The 13,570-nt window shown below is 43.3% G+C and overlaps 1 protein-coding gene and 1 long non-coding RNA gene across 5 annotated transcripts in view; both read left to right on the forward strand.

Annotated features, from left to right (window-relative positions):
* Positions 1-3,739, forward strand: part of LOC104993759 — a 9,141-nt gene extending 5,402 nt beyond the window's left edge. Inside the window, exons 1-3 of one of the 2 annotated variants that reach the window (XR_825870.1) lie at positions 2,512-2,988; positions 3,076-3,310; positions 3,402-3,739. This is a non-coding gene — a long non-coding RNA (uncharacterized LOC104993759). Of the gene's footprint in view, positions 1-2,511; positions 2,989-3,075; positions 3,311-3,401 lie in introns of those variants that run through there. The other variant, XR_825871.1, reaches the window with a different exon arrangement.
* Positions 3,740-10,609: 6,870 nt separating this feature from the next.
* The window catches only part of YIPF1 (Yip1 domain family, member 1), a 37,207-nt gene continuing 34,246 nt past the window's right edge, over positions 10,610-13,570 (forward strand). For all 3 annotated transcript variants that reach the window (XM_010847151.1, XM_010847150.1, XM_010847152.1), the window contains exons 1-2: positions 10,610-10,742; positions 11,930-12,009. In XM_010847151.1, the coding sequence (XP_010845453.1) occupies positions 11,979-12,009 (31 nt within the window). In that variant the 5' untranslated portion in view covers positions 10,610-10,742; positions 11,930-11,978. The remainder of the gene's footprint in view (positions 10,743-11,929; positions 12,010-13,570) is intronic.

Genomic DNA, 13,570 nt, shown 5'->3' on the forward strand with positions numbered 1-13,570 from the left:
TCAAGAGGCAGGTCAGGTGGTCTGGTATACCCATCTCTTTCAGAATTTTCCACAGTTTGTTGTGATTCACACAGTCAAAGGCTTTGGCATAGTCAATAAAGCAGAAGTAGATGTTTTTCTGGAACTCTCTTGCTTTTTCGATGATCCAGTGGATGTTGGCAATTGCTGGTATATAGGAAAGCAATTGATTTTTGTGTAGTAACCTTGTATCTTACAAACTTGCCATAATCATTTGTTAGTTCCAGTAGTTTTTTGGTCAGTTCATTCAGATCGTCTACATAAACAACTATGTAACCTACAAACAAAGACAGCTCTATTTATTTTTCCCTATATGTATACACTTATTTCCTGTTCTTTTATTGCATTAGCCAGAACTTTTGGTATGATGTTGAAAGAGTGGTGAGAGGGGATATTGCAGAAGATCACTGAGAGGGCATGACTACTGGTTAACCTGTAAGCTGGACTTGGGCAATCAGATTTTTACTCACCTTCTCCCCTGTCCTTGGAGTCTGTGCTCTGCTTGCCTTCCCCATGCTAGAATCTACCCTAGTACATAGCCTGAGATACTAATATGGTGTTGAGACCATCCAGATGGTCCCTACGTCACACAGCAAATTCCCACTGGCTATCTGTTTTACATATAGTAATGTTCATGTTTCAATGCTACTCTCTCAATTTGTCCCACCCTTCTCTTGAGTTTTCTTATTTAGCCTTGTGTTATTTAGAAGTGTTTTGTTTAACCTACAGGCAGCAGCAGCAGCAGCATCCTGGAGTTTTCCAAGTATTTTTCTGTTTGATTCCACTGTGGTCTCAAAGCATATATGACTTTTTAAAATATTTTTTAATGTATGTTATATGACCCCAGATGTTGTCTATCTTGGTGAATATTCCATGTAAGTTGACAAGAATATATATTCCACTGTTGTTAGGTAAAGTGGTCTACAGATGTCAATTACATCCAGTTGACCAATGGTGCTATTGAGTTCTCCTACGTCCTTCTGGTTTTCTGCCTGCGAGATCCATCCATTTCTGATAGTCTCCAACTATGAGAGTGGATTTATCTGTTTCTCCTTTCAGTTATATCAGTTTTTGCCTCATGTATGTTGATATTCTATTGTTAGGCACATACACGTAAAGCCTTCTTGGAAATTGACCCTTTTATTGTTATGAAATGCCTTTATCCCTGGTAATTTTCCATACTCTGAGGTTTGCTCTATCTGAAATTAATATAGCCATTCCAGCTTTCTTTTGATTAATATTAGCGTAATATGTCTTTTTCCTATTCCTTTACTTTTTTTTTTGGAAAGAGTTTTTATTTAAACAGTTAATAGAATTACATGATCTACATCTACAATCACTGGTCCTATTACTTTTTTCTTTTTTTATTGTAATAAATTACACAAAACAAAATTTACCATTATAACCATTTTAAGTGTATAATCCAGTGGCATTAATTTACCTTCATGTTGTTATCCTACCAGTCATCGGCATAACTCTTCATCTTGTGAAACTGAAACAATACTCATTAAACAATATCTCTCAATTCCCCTCTCTTGCTAGCTCCTAGCAACCACCATTACATTTTCCATCTTTATGATTTTGACGTCTCTAAGTGCTTCATGTAAGTGTAACCATTATAGCATTTTTCTTTTTATGACTGTCTTATTTCACTTAGCATAGTCCTCAAGTTTCTTCCATGTTGTAGTGTGTTATGGGATTTCCTTCTTTTTTTGGATGAACAATATTCCATTGTATGTATATAACACATTTTGCTTATCCCTTCATCTGTTAATGGACACTCGGTTTCCTTCCACATTTTAGGTATTTTGAAAAACCTGCTTTCCTTCTGGGAATCTGAAATTTAGGTACATGCTAGACAGGGTATGACCAACCTCCATTAGAAACCTTGGGCATTGACCTCTGATAGATGATATTTCACATGTGTTGTTACAACTTGTTGCTGGAAGAGTTAAGTGTATCCTGTGTGACTCCACTGGGAGAGGACCCTGGGAAGTTTTCCCTGTTTTTCTCTGGACTTTGACCTCATGTACCTTTTCCCTTTACTGATTTTGTCTTGTATACTTTCACTGTTATAGCACAGCTATATGAAGATGGCTATATGATAAGTTCTCTGAGACTTCCTACAAATCGCTGAACCTTGGGGTGGATCGCCAATACACCATGTTACAGTGGCCTATAGAAGTTTCAAACCTTTAGTAATTCTGTTATTTTCAGTGGTATATTATATCAACCAACACTTTGGCAGCCAACAATCGTTTATACCTACAAAGTAGGTATGTGCTTAGCTACTCAGTCTTGTCCGACTCTTTGCGACCCCATGGTATGTAGCCCGCCAGGCTGCTCTGTCCATGGGCTTCTCCAGGCAAGAATACTGGAGTGGATTGCCATGCCATCTTCCAGGGGATCTTCCCAACTCAAGGATCAAACCCAGGTCTCCCGCACTGCAGGTGGATTCTTTACCAGATGAGCTACCAGGGAAGCCCAGAGGAGAGTATAGTATGCAGGTTTCCCAAACTATTTTGACCAGGGAACATTATCTAGTAAAGCATATCTATGGGATTTGGTTCCCAAAGAACACAGTTTGAAAAACATTAGATTAGTCAATAACCTCAGGGACCTTCTCTCCTCTGTTTGCCGTGTTCATGCCCTGGGATTTCCACAGCCGTGTCCCAAGGTGCCCCCGCCTGGGCAGGAGGATAACACTTGTGCTTGGGCAGCCAAGTGCTGCGTAGGAAGGATCAGTGCCCAGGAGAGGTCCAGGCAAGGATCCAGGAGTTCAGAAGGGAGGGAGAGCGGGAGAGCTGTAGGGATCTGAGCTGGTGTCACAGGGGAGGCCTGAGAGCAGACCCTGCTGATGAGGAATGGTGGCGATGGAGGGGAGGGCATCAGCACAGACAGAGAAGGGAAAGCACAAGGGATGTACCAGAACCAGCAGTTCATCTGGAGGCAGATTATACTATACTAAAGGTATAAATTTATACTAAAGGTATAAATATGTATAATTGAAATCTAGAAAGTGGTTAAGTATGTTTTGTCCTTCCTTTCCAATTGCAGATATGTGTTAGGAATTGGGATTCTTGGTGCTATAACATCAACACCAGAAGATAGAATCATAGGGAGGCCTGGCGTGCTGCAATTCATGGGGTCACAAAGAGTCGGACATGACTGAGCGACTGAACTGAACTGAACTGAATCCTTGTTTTAAATGAACAGCAATGAGTCTGATATATCTTCATTACTGATTGATCACAAGTTGTTCCTTTATCCTCACTGGAAAACTTCCAGATAGGTATTTGTATAAATCAATTCATTATTAATTTTATATCTTATTGTTTATTTCTTAATTTTTAATAACTTTGATTTTCATTTTATTATCATAGTTACATTCTATTACTGGCAAGAGATCATGGTTTTCCATTCCATGGAGTCAATGCATTTCTCTTCAAAACAAATGTGTTTAAGTTTTAAAAGTGACCTCACAAAATCATAAAAAGAAAGAAGAAAAGAGGGGATCAATGGAAAAATTGCAGTAAGTAAATATGGGTGATGGTATGTGGGATTTCATCATATTGTTCTTATTTTGTGTGGGCAGACTTGGAATTTTGAATAATAGAAAAGTTAGTTGAGAATCTAATTTCTGGCAGCATGTCAGACTTTTGCTCACTAAACAATCAGCTATTCCATGAAATAACTATTTTAATGTACTGCTTTCATAAGAGTTGGGGCTTCCCTGGTGGCTCAGACGGTAAAGCGTCTGCCTGCAATGTGGGAGACCCAGGTTCAATTCCTGGGTCGGGAAGATCCCCTGGAGAAGGAAATGGCAATCCACTCCAGCACTCTTGCCTGGAAAATCCCATGGACGGAGGAGCCTGATAGGCTGCAGTCCATGGGGTCTGAAAGAGTCGGACACGACTGAGTGACTTCACTTCACTTTCATAAGAGTTAGAGGAAGATCCCCAAGCATTTACACATATGTATATACATGCACATAATTAATATCACTGGGTAAAAGCAAAACAGGGAACTGGGTAAAACAGTCCTGGGCAAATAGTTTAACAAAAGTTAGAGAAGCCCTGAGGGGAAGCGCCATTGTAAGCTCTGTGTTGGTGAATCTATGCTCTGAACCAGCTGTAGAATAGGGCAGCTGATTCTGAGATTCCTGTATTAAGATGGAGACTCCTAAAAGGATATCAAAGTGATCCCTTATCAGCAGTGACTCTGGAAGATTTTCTTGCTTCTGGAAGATGCAAGAGCAATGCATCTCTGAAGTATCCCCTGTATCTTGGTGTCAAAAATGGCCATGTACTTTTGATAAAAGAGCCAGAACTTCACTGGCAGTCCAGTGGTTAAGACTCCATGCTTTCAATGCAGAGGGCATAGTTCCATTCCTGGTTGGGGAACTAAAATCCCACCTACCCTGAAGCACAGCCAAAAAAAGTATTTTAAAATAGAGTCAAGTAGAACTTTTTAGAAAAGACAACATATTTAGATGCTGAGAATTTACACAGATGAGGATGAAACTAATATGAGCTCACAAAAATTATCAACACACAAACAAACCACCATGAGTGAGAATCAACAGAAACGGCAATATTTAGATCCTCAGGAATTTCAGACATTAGAATTATCAACAAAAACTATTTAAATAACTACAACTACGTATTAAAGGTTTAAAGCATTCATGGGCTTCCCTAGTGGCTCAGATGATAAAGAATCCACCTACAGTGCGGGAGACCTGGGTTCGATCCCTGGGTTGGGAAGATCCTCTGAAGAAGGAAATGCCAACCCACTCCAGTAATTTTGCCTGGATAATCCCCATGGACAGAGAAGCCTGTTGGGCTACAGTCCACTGGGTCTCAAAGAGTCAGACATGACTTGTTCTGAGCTAAGCACAGGCACCCTGGTATACCTTGACAGAAAAGATCAGCTTCCACTAGCAAGTTATTAAATCATTTGCCTTCCTGGATTAAAAAAAAAAAAGCATTAATAGGCTATCCAGAATGATTTTTTAAAGAGTCAAATGGAAGTTTTAGGAAACAAATACACAATTGTTGAATTAAAGACTGGGGGAATATGTAAAACAGCAGACTAGGAGCTACTTGTTCAATAGGGTGGTGTGTATATGTATAATAAGCTTAAAAAGCTGATAAGAAAAAATAAAATGAGTTAAAAGCAACAACCAAAATAAAATTAAATGAATGTATAACTTTGAACTAGCAAGAAAAAGTAGCTAGTGAAAGAACAGAAAGAAGATATAAAAGAGTCATGGAGGTAATTAAAATGAAAAAAGATGACTGAAGTGTCTACATATAAAAAAATAAATGCATTTAATATAAACGAGTTAGAAGCCCTTCTGAACTAGAAGAGTAAGAATCTCTGAAAATCCACTTCAAAAAGCATGAGAACACTGGCAGAAATTGTCAAACTCAACTTCTTTCAGTGTTCTGTAAATTAACCAAAGAAAGGTTTTTTGATAACCAGAGAAGTGTCTATTTAATAAGAACTGCTGAATCTTGGTAAGAACAGTGAGCTTTGTGGTGTTTTAATTTGCTCTAGTCTTATTCCCCTTTCCCAGCTCCAAGGCAGCCTTGAAAAATTTAGCTTTGCAACCATGGTTGTTGTGAAAATTAAGAATTTAGTAACCACTGGAAGGGGAAGAATAGGTTTGGAGCCCTTCACAAAGTCACAGTTCCAGAGAACTGTCATTATGTGACTAGTCTGATATCTCCTTTGGAAAGCTCCATTCTCAGGTCTTGGTTTTATTTGACCTGACTCAGCTCACTCTACAAAAACGGTGCATTTGCCAAAATAATGTGTGGCAATTCTGTAACATTGCATCATCCTGAGTAATAATGCAAGGGCCAGCAGCTTTTTCCCTGGGATGGATGTCACTCAGGGGTGTTGGAGGCACTTTCAGAGCATGGCTTAGTTGTGTGGTTGCCAGCTTTCCTCTTTGCGGAAAATCAGTGGACTCTGTCAGGAGGAGAAGGGGTCAACTGAGGATGAGATGGTTGGATGGGTCACCAAATCTATGGACATGAATTTGAGCAAGTTTCCAGAGTTGGCACCCCACTCCAGTACTCTTGCCTGGAAAATCCCACGGATGGAGGAGCCTGGTAGGCTGCAGTCCATGGGGTCTCGAAGAGTCGGACATGACTGAGTGACTTCACTTTCACTTTTCACTTTCATGCATTGGAGAAGGCAATGGCAACCCACTCCAGTGTTCTTGCCTGGAGAATCCCAGGGACGGGGGAGCCTGGTGGGCTTCCGTCTATGGGGTCACACAGAGTCAGACACGACTGAAGTGACTTAGCAGCAGCAGCAGGGAAGCCTGGAGTGCTGCAGTCCATGGGGTTGCAAAGAGTCGGACATGACTGAGCGACTGAACTGAACGGACTCTGTTGGGATCATGTGCAGCATCTAACAAGGCTCATACTTTTCAGACTGTCCCTCCACCCCAAACCCTGTCCATCAAAGCAAGGCTTTCTCCTCAGTTTCCCTTCTTCCCTCGTTCTTCCTCCATTCTATCTAGGTGATGGTGGGGTGGGTTCTGTCTCTCACTGGTTCATTCCCCGCTCAGAGCAGTGTGTACATCCATTGCTCAGTTGTATTTGACTCTTTGCAACCCCATGGACTGTAGCCCACCAGTCTCCTCTGTCCGTGGGATTTCCCAGGCAAGAATACTGGAGTGGGTTGCCATTTCCTTCTCCGGGGGATCTTCTCCGCCCAGGGATGAAACCCTAGTCTCTTGAGTCTCCTGCATTGGCAGGCAGGTTCTTTACCACTAACGCCACCTAGGGAGCAGTAGAGGTCTAAATAGTATCAGCTGGGCTCACCTTCCTTACCATATGTATTTGGACCAATGAGCTAAGGAAATATGAACATTTTGAGCTCAGATTTTTTCAACCTTGAGACCACTGACGTTTTGATAATTCTTTGCTGTGAGGGGCTATCCTGTGCACTGTAGGATGTTTAGAAGCACACTGGCCAGTAACACTCCGCAAGTGGTGACAGTTGAAAATGTCTTCATGGGACCTCCCTGGTAGTCCAGTGGCTAAGGCTCTGCACTGCCACTGCAGGAGGCACGGGCTCCATCCCTGCTCAGGGAACTAAGATCTCACGTGTTGTGAGGTGTGGCCAAGTAACAATAAGAATAATAAAATAACTTTAAAAAATTTTTTCATAAGTCAGGCAGAGAACGACAAATATCATATGACATTACTCACACAGAATCTTAAAAAAAATGATATAAATGAAGTTATTTACAAAACAGAAGCAGACTCATAGATTTTGAAAACAAATTTATGGTCACCAAAGGGGAAATGTGGTGAGGGGGATAACACACGCTGCTGCTGCTGCTGCGGTCACTCCAGTCGTGTCCGACTCTGTGCGACCCCATAGATGGCAGGCCACCAGTCTCCCCCGTCCCTGGGATTCTCCAGGCAAGAACACTGGAGTGGGTTGCCACTGCCTTCTCCAATGCATGAAAGTGAAAAGTGAAAGTGAAGTCACTCAGTCGTGTCCGATTCGTAGCGACCCCATGGACTGCAGCCTACCAGGCTCCTCCATCCGTGGGATTTTCCAGGCAATAGTACTGGAGTGGGGTGCCATTATACACACACTACTATATATAAAATAGGTAACCAACAAGGGTCTACTATTTAGCACAGGGAACTCTACTCAATAGTCTGTAATAACCTATATGGGAAAAGAATCTGATAAAGAATGAGTATATGTATATGTATAACTGAATAACTTTGCTGTACACCTGAAACAAACACAACACTGTAAATCAACTGTACCTAATAAAATTATTTTTTAAATGTCTTCAGACATAGCCAAATATCCCCTAGGAGCAAAATACTCCCCAGTTGAGAATTGCTGTTTTAGTTAAACCAGTACAGTTACATTCGATGCTTGTTTCATTTTTAGCCAAAACTTACATATCATTATAATTAATATATCACTGCAACTTTTATTTCTATTTCCACGAGAAGAAATATATAGTCTATGTATTATCACCTCTTTCCAACATAGCTGTGGCGTTGTTGTTGCCATTTGACTGGTGAGCAGTCTGGTTCCAAAACTCTATCCTGAGGGCTGCTTTCTGGGACCACTCTTGGTACCGACAGGCCTCAGTGTGGGTTCCTTATCTCATGGGAGTACTTTGTTGGCAAGTGTGAGTCCAAGGACCAGGAGTGAAGGACGAGAGTTGTAGAACAGGGTGGGAAGGAGAGCTATTGCATTATCAAACTGGCCACTGCCAAAGGCATTTGGTTGTTTGATTCTGCAAGCCAGTTTGAAAACTGTATGAAATACCTGAGGAGAGTCCATCTGAGAGGAAAAAGAGAAACATGTACTCAGTTACTAATTCCATTGGTCTGAGATTTGTCCCATGAGGCGTAGACCGCTCCCCACTTATGCACTTCCAGGCTGCACTATCCCAGTGCTGAACCATTCCCACAGTCCCATGACCCCACGACATGAGCCTTGATGCTGGAAGTGACAAGCCTGTGATATGGACTTGAGGTGATGCCCACTTAGGTTATACCTGCTGAAGCTGGAATAAGGCCTGTGGTGGTGAAATTAGCAGCAGGTGCAGCCAAGAGGGTTGGACATGGGGCATAAGAGGTGTTTGAAACACTTGCACATATGAATTTGTGTGTCGTAACGTGTTCCTGGTACCTATTCAACCAAAGTAACCTACACATACATACATGACCTCAGTTTTCTCTTTAGAAAATGAGGATAGTCTCCTTGAGCTTGCTGGATTGTTCAGAGAATTAAAGAGCTGCATGTATAAAGCCTGATCACAAGGTTAGTCCAGTAAATACACTGTGTGTGTGTGTGTGTATAATTATTTCATTAGTCAGAATCTTCCTGACCCAGGGATCGAACCTGTGTCTCTCATGTCTCCTGCATTGGCAGGCACGTTCTTTACAACGAGTGACACCTGAGAAGCCCATTAGTCAGATGTAAGTCATTCTAATGGATTGTGAAGGCCCCGTGTAGTGAAGCCAAAGTCACAGCTTCCACCTTGTGTGGGCAGTGATGTTGGCTTATGCTGCTAAGACAGTCAGAACTCGATCACTCTACAATTAACCTTTGGTGAGCAAATATCATGTCCCTGGTTTTGGGCTGCCCTGAGGACCCAGAGACCAGAATCATTCCTGATCCTTCCCTGCAAATTACTCACAGGCCAGCAAAGATGGGCAAATAATAGCAACTGCTGCGGTTTAGGCAAATACAGGGCACTATGACTGCAGCCATGAAATTAAAAGACGCTTACTCCTTGGAAGGAAAGTTATGACCAACCTAGATAGCATATTCAAAAGCAGAGACATTACTTTGCCAACAAAGGTCCGTCTAGTCAAGGCTATGGTTTTTCCTGTGGTCATGTATGGATGTGAGAGTTGGACTGTGAAGAAGGCTGAGCGCCGAAGAATTGATGCTTTTGAACTGTGGTGTTGGAGAAGACTCTTGAGAGTCCCTTGGACTGCAAGCAGATCCAACCAGTCCATTCTGAAGGAGATCTGCCCTGGGATTTCTTTGGAAGGAATGATGCTAAGGCTGAAACTCCAGTACTTTGGCCACCTGAAGCGAAGAGTTGACTCATTGGAAAAGACTCTGATGCTGGGAGGGATTGGGGGCAGGAGGAGAAGGGGACGACAGAGGATGAGAGGGCTGGATGGCATCACTGACTCGATGGATGTGAGTCTGGGTGAACTCCGGGGGTTGGTGATGGACAGGGAGGCCTGGCGTGCTGTGATTCATGGGGTCGCAAAGAGTCGGACACGACTGAGCGACTGATCTGATCTGATCTGATGAGAGCAAAATAAATCCTGGGAGGAGAAGGAGGGCTTTCCCTAGGAGGAACAAAGTGTACCCACATCTGAGGGACGTGTAGGTCTTAACCAAGCAAACACTGGCAGCAGGGGCAAAATGTTTCTCACCAGGGCACTCAGCGCAACTTCATTGCTTACTGGGCTCCTGTGGTAGTCAAGGCATTGACCAGATGCTGTGCGGGGGACACAGGGGTAACAGATGCCAATCCCTACCCACCTCTCACTGCCCAGAGACCATAAGACAGACCGTTGCAGGAGTGAAGAAACAAATTACACACATACGGAGGTGGCTCCATGAACAGACATCCTCCTGACGCAGATCATGGGCATTCAACCACTCAAAAAGCAATTGACTTGCATCTCCCTCCATGGTTAATTAGACTTTTAAAATAAGTAAATTAATAATTTTCTTTTAAAAATGGCCAAGAGTGGGAGGATTGATGGCATTTTTTCCTTTTTACAGTTGTCGTTCCTTAAGCTGTTCCATATTTCAATAAGAAAAGAGATATAACCAAATATAAAGTAAACCCCACTCTAGAGAATTCTCTGCTTCCCGTACCCCTGACCCCGGGTAACAGGTGACCAAAGCAAACCCTCTCGACATCCCCATCGCTCCGCCCCGGGCCACCTGCCTCTTTAAGAAGCCGATCTTCGCCCTTAGATGGGTGGCGGAGGGAGTGAGCTGTGGATGGTGTTGCTTGTTGAGGTCTCCGGGAGCTGCTGTCTCTTTAAGGGGGCGGAGCTCTGCCCGGAGGAGGTGGAGAAGTTTTGCCCCCCGGATCTCCGGTTTCCGGCAACTCCGTGGGACCAGAACTTGCGCGGAGAATCTGAGGCCCCAGGCTTACCCAGACAGGTTGGACTCCGAGCGCCCACGAGGTGAGGCAGCGGGGTGTGCGGGGCCGGCCCAGGACTGAAAGACCCTGGGATCTATCCACCTGGGTCTCTGCGGCCCAGCTCCTCCTCCAAAAACACTACCCGTGCGTCTGGGGCAGCTCTTTCCCAAACCATCCTGGGCTCAGGGGGACCCAGGCTGCAGGGCTCCCATTACTCCAGCGCCTACTATTTCTTCTCTGTGCACTAAGCGCCTCACACTCACTTGTCTCAGTTAATGGCACCCAACATCGTGTGGGTTCAGTTCAGTTCAGTCGCTCAGTCGTGTCCGACTCTTTGCGACCCCATGAATCGCAGCACGCCAGGCCTCCCTGTCCATCACCATCTCCCAGAGTTCACTCAAACTCACGTCCATCGAGTCGGTGATGCCACCCAGCCATCTCATCCTCTGTCGTCCCCTTTTCTTCCTGCCCCCAATCCCTCCCAGCATCAGAGTCTTTTCCAATGAGTCAATTCTTCACCTGAGGTGGCCAAAGTACTGGAGTTTCAGCCTTAGCATCATTCCTTCCAAAGAAATCCCAGGGCTGATCTCCTTCAGAATGGACTGGTTGGATCTCCTTGCAGTCCAAGGGACTCTCAAGAGTCTTCTCCAACACCACAGTTCAAAAGCATCAATTCTTCGGTGCTCAGCTTTCTTCACAGTCCAGCTCTCTCCTCCATACATGACCACTGGAAAAACCATAGCTGGTACAATTATAAACCCATTTTACAGATGAGGAAATAGGTGCTGAGGAGCCCATAGTCAAAATAGCCAGAAGCAGCAGAGTTGGGACTCAAACCCAAGTCCGTCCAACCCCAGAGCCTGTGCCCTTAACCATGGGCTAGGCTGACGACCTTTGCTCTTCACTGCCCTCAGAGCCATTTCTATCAAATCCCTGCCTCCCCTTTCTCATCCTTCCATCTCCAGGCTGCACTCGGCCCTTAACACCCACATTGTAAGTGAGATTGGATGGAACCAATGGGCCCCTGTTCGCCACCCCCTTAGTTTCTTTATAACATTTTTGATAGTATCTGATGCTAAATGGTTATCTTTGTATAAACCCACATTTAGTGGGTCAAATCCCACTAAAAAAGGACACAAGGGAAAGCAACACCATGTATAACCCTAAAATATTTGTCTGCAGATATTTTATTATGGTATCCTATGAAGTGTATTTATTTTTTCCTTTTAGACCTCTGCAAATTATCTTCCTAATAATTGGGAGACGACCCACTGACTGAATGGCAACGGTAGATGACTTGCAGTTTGAAGGTACATCATTTGAGTGTCCATCTTTTATGATTAGCATTTCTGTAGTAAAACCAATGGATTTTGGTTGGTATACTGGCACATACATAAATAAGAAGATTATTTCAGACATCTTCATAAAAGAATGTTTGCCGCAACAGGTTATTCCATTTGTCCATATTAGCTGTTCTTTTTTGCCAAATAGCCCTTTAGGTTGGTAATATCATAAATTTAGTGCAGATTACAGAAATTGTTTATAGAGTTCAGGTGCTTAGAACTCTACTAGATACAGAAGATCAAAAGATAAAGGGGATTTTTTTTTTACACTGCTGAGTAGATGAAAGTATAAAACGATTATTATGATGAAACGTAATCAGGTCATTCATTCATTAAATAAATAAGTCTTTCATGATTGTGACCATTGTTCTCATTATCAGGGTAGAAGAGTGAATAGTCAGTGTCTTCCTTTATAAAGCCCTCATTCTAGTGAGGGAGACATTCTTTTGTTAAATGATCTTTTAAGTACATATCTACAAACTATTAGGGCTTCCCTTGTGGCTCAGTTGGTAAAGACTCTGCCTGCAATGCAGGAGACCCTGGTTCAATTCCTGAGTCGGGAAGATCCCCTGGAGAAGGAAATGGCAACCCACTCCAGTACTCTTGCCTGGAATATCCCATGGACAAAGGAACCTGGCAGGCTACAGTCCATGGGGTTGCAAGGGTCGGACACGACTTAGCTACTAAACCACCAAACTATTAAAGTAGTGAAAGAAAAGTTCATAACTCAACCCAGAGCCTGACATAAGCTAGGGATTGATGAATGCTCATTTTGTCTTGTAATCACTTGCACGCACGCGCGTGTGTGCGTGTGTGTGTGCACTCAGTTGTGTCTGACACTGTGTCCGCATGGACTATAGCCCTCCAGGCGCCTCTGTCTATGGAATTCTCCAGGCAAGAATACTGGAGTGGGTTGCTATTCCCTTCTCCAAGGGATCTTCCTGACACAGGATTGAACTTGAATCTTCCACATCGCAGGTCTGAGCCTCCAGGGAAGCCCGTAGTATTTCCTAAATGGCAGATACTGTTCTAAGTGCTTTACAAATAAATCCTTTCACCCTTATGTCAACTTTATGAAGTAGTTATTTTACTCTCCCAATTTTTCCAACAGGGAAATTAAGGTACAGAAAAATTAGGTCATTTGCCTAAAGGTTATAGTAAGTGGTAAAGAAGAATTTGAACCCAGGCATCACAACCTATGCTATTCCTACCTAAGGAAAAGAAAAGATGTTTGAAGCAAAATCCACTTTATCAGCCAATACTGTCAACACCGTCTTCAAAATACATCCAGCACCTGACCATTGCTTACCACCTCTACCATTCTCCTACCATGCTCAAGGTCACCATCACCTCATGTCTGGATTATAGCCCTTTTCTTCCTTCAGATCTTCCCGTATCTTCCCTTACTTTTCTGCAGTCTGTGTTTTGCATCCAGAGCAGTCCTTTAAAACCAAGTCAGATCATGCCATTCCTCCAAAACCTTTTGGTGGCTCCATCTCACTGGGAGTGGAAGGGGGGGGCCCTTTTT

The sequence above is a fragment of the Bison bison genome, unplaced genomic scaffold (genome assembly GCF_000754665.1).
Source record: "Bison bison bison isolate TAMUID 2011002044 unplaced genomic scaffold, Bison_UMD1.0 scf7180017864244, whole genome shotgun sequence".
Taxonomy (NCBI): domain Eukaryota; kingdom Metazoa; phylum Chordata; class Mammalia; order Artiodactyla; family Bovidae; genus Bison; species Bison bison.